General features: G+C 44.4%; 1 protein-coding gene across 12 annotated transcripts in view; it reads left to right on the forward strand.

The window, feature by feature from the left end:
• The first annotated feature begins 563 nt into the window (after positions 1 to 563).
• Positions 564 to 14,492, forward strand: part of TLE4 (TLE family member 4, transcriptional corepressor) — a 141,026-nt gene continuing 127,097 nt past the window's right edge. For 7 of the 12 annotated variants that reach the window (XM_042964050.1, XM_042964051.1, XM_042964057.1 and 4 more), the window contains exons 1-4: positions 564 to 1,279; positions 2,143 to 2,240; positions 3,333 to 3,396; positions 4,601 to 4,645. In XM_042964050.1, coding sequence (XP_042819984.1) covers positions 1,235 to 1,279; positions 2,143 to 2,240; positions 3,333 to 3,396; positions 4,601 to 4,645 — 252 coding nt within the window. In that variant the 5' untranslated portion in view covers positions 564 to 1,234. Of the gene's footprint in view, positions 1,280 to 1,765; positions 1,824 to 2,142; positions 2,241 to 3,332; positions 3,397 to 4,600; positions 4,646 to 14,492 lie in introns of those variants that run through there. The other 5 variants (XM_042964059.1, XM_042964060.1, XM_042964056.1 and 2 more) reach the window with 2 other exon arrangements.

The raw sequence follows: 14,492 nt of genomic DNA on the forward strand, positions 1-14,492 counted from the left end.
CGTTCATTGGCCCGAACCGCAGACGACGCCCGGCCCCCACGTGGGCTCCAGCCCGGCCTGCTCCTCCCCTCTGGCTCGCCATTTGTCAGCAGTGAAATGATGGGCAGTAACACAGAACGGCGATTAATGTTCAGCCACCTCTGATTGGTTGCTGGAGACGCCTACCGCGCCGAGGGTGGGCGGGGCGCCTGAAGAGCGCCCCAGAGCAGTCGCGTGGCGGGCCGGTGATTGTAGTCAATCTGGCCGAATCCTCAACCGAGGTCGCTGGGAGTGGACTACATCTCCCGGGATGCTCTGCGGTCCCACCACGGACGGTTGTGAATATGTATCAGAATGTTAATGATTAGCTGCTGCTAAATTTGGTCAAAGAAGTCACCTACACAGAGCGTGTTGTTAGAGCTGTTCTGAGCGGGTGTTTGGGCTGTTGGCTGCTTTCTTCCCCCTCTCTCACACACTTGTATATTATTTTGAGGTGGTGTTCGCAGAGTTTGAAAGGAGAGAGAATTAAAAAAAAAAAAGCCGCAAGCGTTTCACTCTCTTTTATTTTTATAATCCCCTTCAATTTGGGGTTAAAAAAAAAGACAAGAAAACAGGAAGGAAGAAAAATAAGGAAATGAGATGTGGTAAAAGAAGCTAAAAGGTGCCTTTTAAAAGATCGTTGCTGTGAAGTGAAAAAATCTCCAGAGAAACCAAAAAGCACCGCCGAGACCTCTTCCGAACCAAAGGAGTTTGTGTTTGCTTTTAGGAAAGAAGAGAGAGATCATTCATTCGGAGGAATAACAACCAATTAAAAGACAAATAAAAAAAAGTTTGGAGTGGGACGAGCGAGCGGGCGGGCGGCGCTGCCGGCGGGCGCTGGTGCGCGGAGCTCGCACTTTCCCGGCCCGGGGGAGCGGCGCGGCCGCGGCGCCGGGCTCGGCGGGCGCGCCTCGGCGGAGCGAACGTCGGAGCGTTGCCGCGGGAGACGCGCGCCGGACAATGCCCGCGGCGGGCCAGTGACGCCCGCGAGGAATGCCGAGCGGCCCGGCCGCTCGCACCCAGCCGCCGCCACCGCCGCAGCGCGTTCCTGCCGCCCGCGTCACGCGAGACCCGGCGGGGGCCGGGACCGCCCGAGCCGCCCCTCGGACCTGGCCGGCCGCCTCCGCCGCCGCCTCCTCCTCCTCCTCCTCCTCGGGGCCATTAAAGCCAATGAGCCGCGCGCCTCTGCCCAGCGCAGCCAACTAAATCGGTTTGGATGATTCGCGATCTGAGCAAGATGTACCCGCAGACCAGACACCCGGTGAGTGCGGGCGGCGGGGCGCGAGCTCGCCGAGCGCGGGGGGATTCCCCGCGTCGCCCCCTGCGCGCCGAGTTGTGTCTGGGGCCGGAGGGGCGGGGAGGGCGGCCCGCGCCCCGCGGCCCGCTCGGGGAGCCGCCCGCCGTCATCCCCCCTACCCCCCGGCGCGGTGGCACTCTCCGAGGGGGTGCGGAGAGGCAATTGAGTTGTAGCCATTTTCTTATTGTTGTCTTTGAAGCCCCTGGAAGCCGCGCCGAGCGGTTCGCCGTCCCCGCGACTCCTCCGGGGGAGGGGGGGGGGTGGCGAGCGATGGAGGAGGCGCGACTCCGCGGCGGGGCGGGGAGGGCGCCCTCGGCGGCGGCGCGGCTGGTCCCGCTTGCGGCTCGAGAGTGCGGGGCGCCGGCCCCTCGCGCCGCGGGCCCCGGGGACGCGCGAGCGAGCCCGCCAGCTGGCCGCGGAGGGTGGCGGCTGCGTCCCCCCTCCCCCGACCTGACCGCGGCCAGACGCCATGGCGCGAGTCCCCCCGACGGGCCAGTTTCGATTCCGGGTGGGGAGGGAGTGGGCGCGGCGCGCCGGACGCCTGGTGGGGGCGTCTGCGGTGGGCGAGGGAGCGGAGCGGGGTTTCGAACCCGCAGGGTCCGGGGCGGGCCGGCGGACGCGGGGGCCTGGGGCCACCCCCAAACCGGCCCCTGGCGGGCTGTGCGGCGAGGCGGGGGTGGGGTGGGGGAGCTAGATGAGAGTTTTAATCGCTCTTTGCCTGCCTGCGCGGTGACCCCCCCCCACCCCCGCTAGCGCCGCGTGGTGTGTTTTCTCCATCTCTGCCTCGCCTGTGATGTGGGCTAATTAAATATTTTATTGTTCTTTAGGCACCGCATCAGCCTGCTCAACCCTTTAAATTTACAATTTCCGAGTCCTGTGATCGGATTAAGGAAGAGTTTCAGTTTTTACAGGCTCAATACCACAGGTAACGATATTGACTTTAGCTGATCCTCCTGTTTGCTTAGCTCTTGTCTCTCCCCCCCCCTTCCGCCCCACATACACACACAAACACCCCCCCCCCCTTGTTTTTTTGGCCGCCGCGGGGATGATATTATCATTTTTACTTGTGGGCAGAAAGGGCAAGGCCAGGCCTCTTTTCCTTAGGCAGGTGTAAAGAAATTAAGCATTCTTCCCTTCTGTAAATAAATAAATAAAAAGGAGGCAGAACAATCGAAACTGGGGAGACTTGGAAAATGCTGAGGCCAAACTTTCGATATTGATTTATTGGGGCCAGGAGAATGGAAGGTTGGGAAGATTCTGGGGCCTTTTGACTTCCTTGGTTCTTTATTACTCCGGGCTTGATTCCGTCTCACTTTTTTCTGCCATTCCACTGAAATACCGAGAGCTGAGAGCCCTGGGAAGTCGCAAGTGAGCGATTTCATTACTTTTATGCTGAAAAAATGTTTTCTTCTTAGAGACGACCGTTGGACTTGGAGTGCCTTTGAAATATTTTTCCTTCACTGGCTTTCTAATGACGTGGAATTCTTTCTTAAATGCAAGAACCTAAGCAAGCCACTGAACCCGATTCACACTTTGCCCCTGGGTGGTGGTATTAAACTTGTCTCTGTTTTGGAGGGAACAAAAAAGACATCATTCATAAGACATGCTTGATTCATATTTTCGTTAATCTCTTCGCGGAACATGAAAGAAAAAAACCCCTTGTGACATTTTGGGGGACTTAAATTTGTGTTTGGGTGTGTAGACATTCTTGATGTTTATTTTCTTCTTTTTTCATTAAATGAATTTAGTGAACGTTCGTTTCTCAATGCGGTTCTGGAATTAAATGGGCCAGAGGATTTTTTTTTTAAACAAAACCCCCACTTTTGGTCCTTCTTGAAAGGGCAAGTCCAGGCTCCTTCCAGTCACCCCTTTCTCTCCTTCGGTAATGAGGGCGGTATTTAAGATAGTTGATTTGGCGCTTTGTAGGTGATGATTTAGAGGAGGGAATGCGTGTTTACTTTTGAAGAACGTAAGTCAAGGTCTGCATTGTATTTAGATTTCATTATGTCTTGAACAGCCTGAAGCTGGAATGTGAGAAACTGGCCAGTGAGAAGACCGAGATGCAGCGGCATTATGTCATGGTAAGAAAACTGTGTCACAGATTCAAAGTGCCTATTAGTTTAGGATACCAAAAGCAAGGAAGGGTATGTTCAGATTGCTGGAGGCTGTAGGATGGATCCAGTCTCTGTGCCAGCGTAGTTGAGGTTGTGGGAATGTGACCATTAGCAACCTGTAATTCCAGGATGTTAGAACTTGCCTCTGACAACCAGCTTTGATTTCATTTTCAAAAAGTTCAGCTGTGTGGGGTATAATCCTCTGGGCTTTGTTTTTATAGATGGGAAAAAAAAAAAAAACCCAAAAAACAAACAAACAAACCCAAACCTCCTTTATGTTTTGTGTAGAGTCACAGGCAAAATGTTTTTCTGTTAGTGGTTTTCTTTGTTGTTTTATTGTTCTTGTTCCAAACAATCTTAACCAGTTTTTCCGTACACAGTTATATTTTTAATGTTTCATTTCTCTTAGAGAATGACAGATACCCAGACACCAGACACCTTTTCAAATTTTTCCCGCTTTTTAGGCTACTAGTTTGTGTGTCTTTGCATGTGTTTTGTGTGTTTTCAATTTCTGTGGTGTTCCATTGGTTTGAGGAGTGTTGTCGGCCCCTGTGTAACTGATTTGTTCTGCCAGAATTTCTGTAATGACAGTTACGTTACACGTCCAAAAAAGAAAAAAAAAAAAAATCAGATCTGCTTTTTCAGAAGTCTTACCAAGCATGTTTTTATGCTTGTTCATAAAGGCTTCAGAGTAACTCATTCATTTCCTATCAAGCCCTTTTCCTTTGAATGTATGAACATGAGCAGTACACTAAAAATGAGAGAACTCTGAAGTAGCATCACATTTCTGAACAGTTCTTTCAAAGCGTCAGCGTTTGTAGGAGACTCTTGCCATTAACTTGCCCGCTGTGCCTAGGAATTAGAGTCCATATGGTACCAAATTTTCATCAGACCTTTTTGATGCATCTGTTTGTGATGTATAAAGAGAACTGGAGATGTTAAGAATGCTATGTGTGAACTTGATTTTTGTGAGTTATTTTCCTAGAGTCTGTGTCTTAGGGTGGCTTCTAGTTTATTAAGCTAAGCGTTCCTCTTTTAGCAGCATAAGTATTATGGTTATTTTGGTTTAGGTGAGGCTTTTACGTTTGTTTTAAACACAGTTGGAGCATTGGGAACAAACTAGGGAGACCAATGAAAAGCACGAAATTAATTGCTTTCCCTTCTTTGACAGTATTATGAGATGTCCTATGGGTTGAATATAGAAATGCACAAGCAGGTAAGTTACTTCTTTATACCATTTGAAATGACAGTAATACCGTATACTTTAGAAAGAAAATTGTATGTTTTGCAATTATATTCTGCACGTTTTTGTGGCTGTCTGTATTTTAAAAGACTGTACGGGAAACAATGCTATCTTTTCAGGTGTGGTTCCCCATCCTTTTTGCATATTACCCTAATTTTAATCATTTAAAAACATGACTTAAAGTGTCTGAATTCATATTAAACTTTGTACACTTTCAAAGGCAGGATGCTAAATTTTAAAATAGGTTTTGTTTTTCTTTTGAAAGAGTTAATGTGTGTATTTCAGGCATTGCAAACTTGTCCTAGGACAGGGCTTTTCTTAGCGAATATTAAAAAGAAAACTGTAAATTGTGTGGAACCTTCCTTGGCTTGGTGTGAAAGAATGGATAGAGGGTGAGCTGGGAGGATCAGAATGAAATCTGTAGCGCTACAAAAGAAATTGATGTAAAATAAAATCCTTGTACCAGTCCCCCGAGGCTACTTAGTTGGGTCTTACTAGGAATTGTAACTGTACTTCCAAAATTTGTGCAGTAAATTGAGCCAGATAGGAGGTTGTGATCAGGTTCAACACCACTGAGTCTTCAAATCTAGTAATTAGTTCAGCCAAAAAACAAAACAAAACAAAACAAAAACCATAATGATTAGTCAGAAAGTGTTGAGAGGTATGACTCAAACAGCTTTTTTTTTTTTTTTTTTTTTTTTTTTTAAATGCAGGCAACTGAATTAAATGGTTTGGTTTAAATTTTCTAGATAGAAAAATAGCATATATGTAAAAAATATTGTTTGGCAGCAATAATTTATTTTTAGTGATCTCCTGGTGAAAGTGCTTCAGGTCTGTTTCATCAGCTACTTTAGAATAGGTGTGTATGCGTTTACCTGCTGGGAAAAGATGAGGGAAAACTTAATGCTCTTCATTTCTTGTTTATGCTCGTGGTAGATCTCCTTATTTTCTAAGTTTATAACCTATAAAATGGTCACATATTATTAGGCTTTTAGTACTTACGGATTCCTTTCTGGATATAATCACATACTTACAGGTAGTAGATATTTAAAAGATGCGTGTTTTAAAAAAGCCATCAGATAAACAGTATTTGAAAACAGAAAGTTGGAAAAAGGGAGTTGTTACTTAAGCTGAAGACCTGATTTCAGGTACTTTTGTTTTTATCATATGCTGTTTACGTATGTCAGGATTAATACAATATAGTTTGCTGCGTCTTAAAATATCCCCTCAAAAAAATCCATCAAGCTTATGGATGGACTCCTCTTAGCTGTACCTTACAGGAGTAAATTATATGAGAGAGATTGTTTGTTAATTATGCTCATTACGTGTCATTTTAGGTCTGGATCTTGTACGTGTCTTTTTTTTTTTTTTTTTTGTCCTCACCCCACCATCCCAGGATTAATTAGTGTCTTTTTAAAGATTGAACCAGATGATTAATGTTCCTTTATTTCTCCTCCTGTGTCTTATTTACCGTAACACTTAGTTTCCAGATCTCTTTATACATAACATTTACAGTTCTGAGAGACCCAGAGCTTGTATTTGATTGTATGCATTTCTCTGGGGAGGGGGGGATTGTGTGTGGGATCCCTTAATTTTACACATTTTGTACCTCCGTAATTCTGTCATCCTCTTGTCCAGGTGGCCTCACATGCCGTCCGTTTAAAATTGAGAATGGAGTACATTTTCCCTTTCTTTTTTCCCCCTTGCTTTTAAAATTCAATCATATCAAGAATCCTGAGGGCAGTTTATCACATTATGAAATACAGACAGCCCTGCAAACCACCTACTTATTATATTTTCTTTCTTTCCCCCCTTAAGCACAGAGGCATATCTGTCTTTATTTGTTTTCCTAGGCAGGCAGCCTTGGTTCCTCTTGGCCTCTCTTCCAGATGCACTCGCTGGATACCCTCGTAATGGAAAGCAGCAATAATGCAGGGCAGTTGCCCTGCGGCATAATTGGGCCTAGTTCTCAAGATCGGGTTAGGCTTATTCACTTATTAGATTTGTGTCTCTGAAGGGTTCAAGAGTAGGAGTCCCCGGAGTCCTTGGAAGTACCCTAGTAATTGGTGGCCCTGATATTTGAAACCTTTGTGTATTTTTTGGTTAACGCTCCTGTTCTTCTTGGCTGCTGCCAGCCACAGAGTATTTATTTTTAGAGAAATTTTTCATTGGAACAGAAAATGATGGCTGTGATGGAGTCATGACTCTGTGACTTAGCAAATTGATAAAAGGATAAAAGCATAGAGCGGTGACAGACAGGGTGGGGGTCTGGTATTATGGCCCCTCCCCTTTCTGTATGATGTTCTTCGTCAGTCACCCTGTGTTGATTCTGATAGAAGACTATAGAGTGAAATCTATGGGGAATTTGTCATTCTGAAATGAAAGCTAATGTAATTAGTACCAATTAAAGTACATTTAGTAAATTGGATTTAATCTTAATTAAGCCTGCATAATGTTGCCAATTTTTAACAATTATGTTTGAGAACATAATTAATTTAAATTTTGGTAACTGAGTAAATAGCATTAGTCTGGTAGAATTAGTTGATTTTTTTTTTTTTTTTTAAAGGAGAACTGGGTGACATGACATGGAATTAGAGCATAAAATATGAATCTAATTTCTGCTACTCTTTAGTAGGATCGATAGAGCTGAGCCAAGGAAGCTGGAAACAAACCCAGAAAAGTTAGAATGGAGCATTGTAGGCCATAATGTGAATTAATGCTTCACCACTGTCTCAAGTTCCAGCATGAACACGAAGATGACAAATGGGACATAGTTAGAAATGGCACATGTTTTACTGTGATGTCTGCATAATGGAATTTTTTTAAATGAAAGAACATTGGCCTGTGTTCCCTAAGGATTTCCCAGTGAGGTTTTTGGGTTTTGTGTTTATTTTTTGGGGTGGATGGGACAGTTGGCTCACGGTTTACTTGTTACTATTTTTGATGATTTTTTTTTTAAGTTTTATTTATTTTGAGAAAGAGACAGCACGAATGGGGGAGGGCCAGTGAGAGGGGGAGAGAGAGAATGCCAAGCAGGCTCTGAGCTGCCAGCACAGTGCTCCATGTGGAGCTCAAACCCACGAAACCATGGTGAGATCATGACCTGAGCCGAAACCTAGAGTCGGACAGTCAACTGACTGAGCCACCCAGGCACCCCATTGATTGTTCCTCTTTATAAATGCAGTGTGGCTTCTAAATGGGTCAGTGACTGTGGGCACAGCAGGGTGATGCATGCAGTTGATAACATTGCTAAATGCTGCTCATTCCCATCCTTCACCTGGAATGCTGTAATTAAAGAAGACCTCCCTGATGTAATCTGACAGCAGCAGTTACCTCTTTAAAAAGTGAATATCGGATGTTGATTAGGAACAGTAGGTATGTGAATTCCACCGAGAGGAGCTGTGAACGGAGATGAATATACCACGTTTTGAGGACATCTTGTGACTTTCTCATAGTCAGTCTTCTGTAATCTGAAGGTCTTTTTGCTTCTAAAAAAACTTAGCTTAGTATTTGAATTTAGAATTAGAAAAGTTTGGAAATCTACAACACTTAGAACCTAAAAAAGTAAATACTGTACTCTCAATATACACGTTTGTGTGTTTCTGTGCATGTGTGTATATGTGTGTGTGTGTATTTTTATATATAAATATAATTATTATTTTTTAATCAGAGCAGGAGAATTCCTGTTTCACTCCAAGCCATGTAAATTTTATTACGAGACTTGGGCCACAACCATTTGAGTGCTGCTAAAATATTAATTGAATAGAAATGAAAGGGCCTTGCCAACTGATAGGATATCATAATCATAGCCTCTCTGGTCGATGGTAAATGATGATAAATGACATTAGGAACCTTTTAGCAAACTGTAATAACTACAAGGAGGGAAGCAGTATGGATTTGCATTATATCTGATACCCTCTAGTACCAAGTGGATTGCCAATACTGCTTGTTTAGCATTTTCTAAGGGCAATAGGATATTGATTTCTGACTTACAAGGAACAGCTCTATTTTCACCATTGAAAAGTATTGCAGGTTGTTAAGAAGAAATTGACTTGAAGAGGCCGACTGCTGCCCATCATGGAGCAAATAAAGCAAAACTGCCGAAGCATGGTGGAGCAGCGAGACGGGCCCTCAGCAATTTGTTGCTATTAATTTACCATGCTCGACAGCAAATCAATCGGCATCTACTTCATCTGCTGGAGAAAATGCTGTCCAGGGCAGATAAAAGGCTCGGCATGGTACAGAGAATAGACTGGATTGGCCAAAAGGAGGCTGCAGTTAATGTGTAAATAAGTGAAATCAAGGCCACTGTTGCAGAGGAAGCTGTTGTTAATTAGGTTGGTGCTTTTTCGTGAACTATTTGAGAAAGTAGCCCAGGATTTGAGGAACAAAAAGAGATTTATTGAGGTTGAAGTAATATATGACTGGCATCACATTCCAGCCTCGAGTGGTCTTGATGCGAGGGTGCGGTAAATTTATTTGGGAACAGTGCTTGCGATGGAGGTCCATTTGTTTAAAGTTCTGCTTAGAGCAGCTTTCCCATAAGAAAAGTATTTTTTAAAAATATTCCTAGTTTCTTACACACCTTTTGTCTTGGACAATAAGCGCTTGGATTAGGAGGATTAGGTGCACGAATAGGTGTTTGAGAATGTAGGCAAAAATGTGTCTTGTCTTCCCGCACAGTGACTAATTATTTTTTCCAGAAATGAATGATCGAACTCTTGTATACTAATGAAAGTGAACTATTACGAAAGGTGGGATGTTCTAGCCGAAAGGAATAAGCCGATGAAAATTTTACTGGCAGAGCTTTCTTTTGCTGTATCAACATTAGGGTAATAGTCTTGAGGTTGGTGGATAGTGGGTGGACACTACGGCGCTGGAAAATCTCAAAAGAGATTACAAGTGAGATTTCGACGATGGTGCAGAAAACCTCCAGATACAATTAGAAGAGCGTGTGCATGCTCGGGTGGGGGAGGGGCTTCTTGTGATTTTGTGTGTGTTTTTCATCGAGGCTTAAAGCCACCTCTTCTAGTGCAGGGTTACTGAGCCTTCAGTGATACTTGGATAATACTTCGCAATTAATATTAACCAGATGGTGGTGTTTTCTTACCCCTTGCCTGTCTGATCTGGACATTTGGGGATAAGGACCCAACTTCAGTCCTGCTTAGTAAATCTGGATGTCTGTAGATTTTAAATTATGTATTTTTTTCCAAAACTCGGAGAGGATCTAGCATTAGGACAATTGATACAAGCGGCAGTGCCTTGGGCAGGACCCAGTAAGCTGTCACTTTACTTCTCACAGGGCTTTGAAGAGAAGCAGAGGTATGAGGAGGAAATTTAACCTGTCAGGGTAGGTGCATAATGAGGGGTGTTTTCTGAATGGTGTGGGTTTCCCCTTTTTCTCTTCTCATCTTCTCATGCGTTGAGTTCTGAATTTTCTCTTTTTTGAGGTCTTCTAGAGTATCTGAAGATTGTTCACCTAAAGTAGTGAGCGTTGAGTGGAACTGGGATTTCCTCTCAATGGAAGTGAACGTTTTTTATGTATCCGGCATGGGCACTTATCTGGGCACACTGCCAGAATTCTTTATTCTCACGGTGATCCTAAGAAAGGGATTATGTCCAATCAAAGGGTGATTAAACAGGATGAGATCTGCACGAGGTGATGTCGTTATTAGGTAGTGGATTCAGAACTTCAGATGAATTTACCTGGGAGGATGTTTCTTGGGAGATAGGTCTGCCCTGGGTTGGAGATTCAGGCCCCCGGGGCCTTCTGGGAATGGAGAGCGCCTGGGAGACTGGTGTAGTCCTGGGGTTTGTCCTTAAGTCACTGAACTTCCGGGCTCATGCCCAGAGCCCCTGGAGCGTCCTTCAGACTCTGTCAGTGGGGGAGGGGGTGAGGGTCTCTTTCGCTTGGAATCTCCCATGGATGGAGCAAGGAGAGCTGCCTGCTTATCAAGACTGAGTTTGCTTCCTCCGTGGGCAACCTATTTCTCATTTGTTTACAGAGTTGTTCTTCCATTTAACTTTTATCTTTTCCTTGTGGCTTCTAAAACTATGCCTGAAGACAAGGGGCTGTTTTTTAATCACCATCTTGTGGGTTTTTGAAGGGGAAAATGGGGAGGGGAAAATGTGATGTTTTGTGGCCTCTTTGTAGTTCAGAAAGAGGCTCTTAGATGCAGGAAATCACATACAACTCAAAACTTTTAAATGAAGGTAAATATTTTGCTTTTACTGGTGAGAGATTTTCTTTAGAGCATTCAAACAAAGGGATATTTCCTTCTCACTGCCCCTTAATCCCTCCTGGATATTGATTTTATTTTTTGTTTTTCTGGGCAGAGTTCTTTGTGACCTAAGTAATAATACCTTTGAGCTGGGTTGAACTATCTCGTGCCTTGAGGTGATGTTGCAGCCTTAGTGAAGTCAGACCCTGCTGGCGGCGGCCATTGTGCTCACACCTCGGTTCCACCTTTTCTCTCCTAGAATTTTCACTTTTTTTTTTTTTTTTTCTTTTTGTGTTATGGAGTAGGTAAAGTACGTTGGGAATTAGATGTTTAAAACGTGGACTTAGAAAAGTTATTTGTGGGCTTTATTTATTTACTTATTTATTTTTGGTCTGTTTTTTAACGAGGACATTTTCACTACCTTTGACGTGACTGGGTAGTCTGGCTTATTACGTCAGGATGGCAGGAAGGTATTTGACGGCCATGGAGCCAGTGAAGGGGATGTGATTTTTAGAAGGTACTTTGGCTCGATCCCCTTTCACACCTCCCCTTAAAAAGCCCCAGCACACCAGCAAGGGAGGCACATCCAGTAGTCTTGTGGTTGGGTTATCACTTTTGTGAACTGGGCTACTGGAGAAGAGCAGGAGACAGCATGTGGGGTGGGGGTGGGGGAGCAACTCTGTAAATCAGAGTGTTTACACTGATAAGGACAGTTTGTGAGGCTTAGGACTTGACTCGTTCCAAGTGTACTGCAGACCGAATTCGTGAAATTAATATTGCTGTGCTTTAAGTGAGAAGGGCTTTGCAGGTTTTTGACTTTGCCTCAGTAACAGCTGTCAGTGGTAGTTGCTTTATATCTGTAAAGAGGGACTTAGCCAGCATTCGTCAACACAAATCTATATACTCTGTTTTCATTGGAATTGACCCAGTGTTTGTGCCAGGCCCTTGCTGGTTCTCTACCACCCGGCCAAAACTTTCTTCGGAGGGCTTCATTGTGTTGCCTGTGCTCCATCCAGCAGGTGGATGAAGGGCAAGGTGTGGGTTTTTTAACTGGACTGTCAGAGAAGCGAAAGGCAGATGCTCCTGAATGCCCCTTAGGGACTCAGTCTTCTGGTGAGTTGTGTCCCTTGGTCATTATTTTTGAGGACTTTGTTCACAGGTACTTCAGGATTTGTGTTGCGAAGGGAGCGTCTCCCATTTCTCGGAAAGAAAGCGTGGCTGCACTCCCAGCTCGGGACCCCGGCTCTGGCTGTGGTCTGGGTGGCCGCGGTGTACCTGGGACCCCTGCGGGGACCCGGCCTGGGCAGCGGCCCTGGCAGGGAGAGGTTGAGGAGGGGAAGACGGGTATCTGCTTCCTGATTTCTTAGCAAGCTTATTCCACTTAGCAGTATTCTAATTAGGACACTGCTCTTATTTTCGCTCTGTATTCTGCGTCTCTGGGTTTGTGGATGATTTTGGTTAAGGAATTTGAAAATACAAGGAAATATAACTGGAAAGAATAGTAATTGTAGAAATTATGAGCACTAGTACCCCGTAACACTCTCTCTTTACAGAGAGCTTAAGGCATTTTATATGTTCTCCTTAATCTTCCTGATGTTCCTGTAAAGCAAGTAGCAAGCTTTGGATCCGTGTATTTATTTAAATAGCTTCTGTCAGCGGAGTACTCGACAGTTTGCCAAGCAGTGTCATTCCGCTGGCCTCCTTGAACAGATGACACTAAGGCTTAAGGGCTTAAGAGACTAGCCCAGTGTCACAGTACAGGAGGATCAGCATTCGGGCGGGGAGCCTAGGGTTCACGGAGGTCGGTGAACATGCCTGAGGTCGCATAGCGAGAGTAACTGGCAGAAAAGGAAGTAGGTTTCTTGACTTCCCTTCCAGGGCTCCCTTCACTGACCGTGCCGTTTCCAGACAACAGATAGTGTGCTGTTCCTGTGACGTTCTTGGCTGTATGCAGCGGGAAGAGCTCGGGAATGCTGTTGGCTCCAGGGAGCGTTAGGGGTCCTCTCGAGCTAGAGATCTGATCTGGGCGTTTGTGTGTGAGTACAGAGCATTTCTCTTTTCTTCTCTACCCTTCCAGTGCTTGGGCCCTGCCCAAAGGGAGGCTTACCATCGCAGATTAAAGTATGAAGCCCAGATCCACTTTTCGCAAAGTGCTTAATAAAACTGGCTTTTCCTGCATTCTTCAAGTATGCTATGCACACACACTGTACTTGATACAGCCTTGTTTCTTGCCAGTGTCCCCTGTCCCACTAGCATGTAAGCTTCGTGGGAACAGTGTGTTTATTCTCCGTGGTGTCCCTGGTACTGAGGACTGTGCCTGTCACACAGAAGGTGCTCAAGAAATATCTGGTGACGAGGGAATGCTCACATTCAGATTGAGTTAGCCAAGAATATGTGTGATCTCCTATTTTTAAGGCCTAATAGTTAGGTTGCAGGATAACAAAAAGTGGAGTTTCCAAGCCTAGTTAGGCCTGTGGTGCCTACTTGTTAAGTTCGTGGAAAAAATGACAGATGGAAAGGGAAGTAAAAACGGCCTAGCTCGGCGTGCCCTTCGGGAGCGAGTTAGGATAAAGTAGAATATATGTATTTCAGCATGCGGCATCTGCCTTTTTAAAGATGAAAACATGAATGCGTCCCAACTGAATCTAAAATTCAGTTTGAACATCACTACATCACTAGTCAGTGTTAATCTGAAGAATCCTTTTTACTATTAATAAGTCAGTGCACATGTGGTTTGAATGAGTGTGGGGAGATACGGGTCTGAACCATACTGTGGTGTGCTTAGCTAACTACCCTCCAAGTCAGTAAAAATGCCAGTGTCTAGTTCTTTTCCAGGGACAAGGAACTTTAAAGATATGTTAGTTTTTTATTAGTGGAGATGGTATAGTGTTACTGAAAGAGTCATGATTGTAACAGTAAGTGATTTTAGAGAGCTTATTGCGTGAATAATACTTCACCTAATCTCACAATAGTCTTATGAGATTATAGTATATTATTATTTCCATTTTATATATGAAGAGTCTGAGATACAGAAATCAAGTAACTTCTTGAGATCAACCAACCAGTGAAATAGGTCCTGGGTTTGGCTCCGTTTTCAGATCATTGGTATAATAGATATTTCTGCCATATTCCAAATGCTGGGTTTGGAATACACTTATTACCAGCATTCTCTCCTCTCTCGCTCTCTTTCTCCCCCCCTCCCCCCAAATACTTGACCCACTCAGGGGGTTCAGGTTCTAGTTCTCACCTTACCAGTGACCATCTGTGTGATACTGCTGAGTACCTTAACTTCTCAGGACCACACTTTTCTCAGTTTCAATTAGTAGAAAGCAACATTGAGATCCCTTTTAGCTCCTTTGGTCTAAAATGACCCTTTGGTTTTGGTGTGTTATTTTCTGTGACCGTATGACTAGAAATTGAGATTTACTATCACTTCTTTTTAGTCTTAGCAAGTCTCTTTAAACATCTATTCTCTGAGTTTGTTTGTTTGTTTTAGCCCAAAATTAACCTGATGAGACTAGGAGTCGGAATGAATATTTAAATTTATATAGTACTTTATATATTTTACAAGGTACTTTCTCATCCATTATTTAAGTCAA

The sequence above is a fragment of the Panthera tigris genome, chromosome D4 (assembly GCF_018350195.1).
Source record: "Panthera tigris isolate Pti1 chromosome D4, P.tigris_Pti1_mat1.1, whole genome shotgun sequence".
NCBI lineage: Eukaryota > Metazoa > Chordata > Mammalia > Carnivora > Felidae > Panthera > Panthera tigris.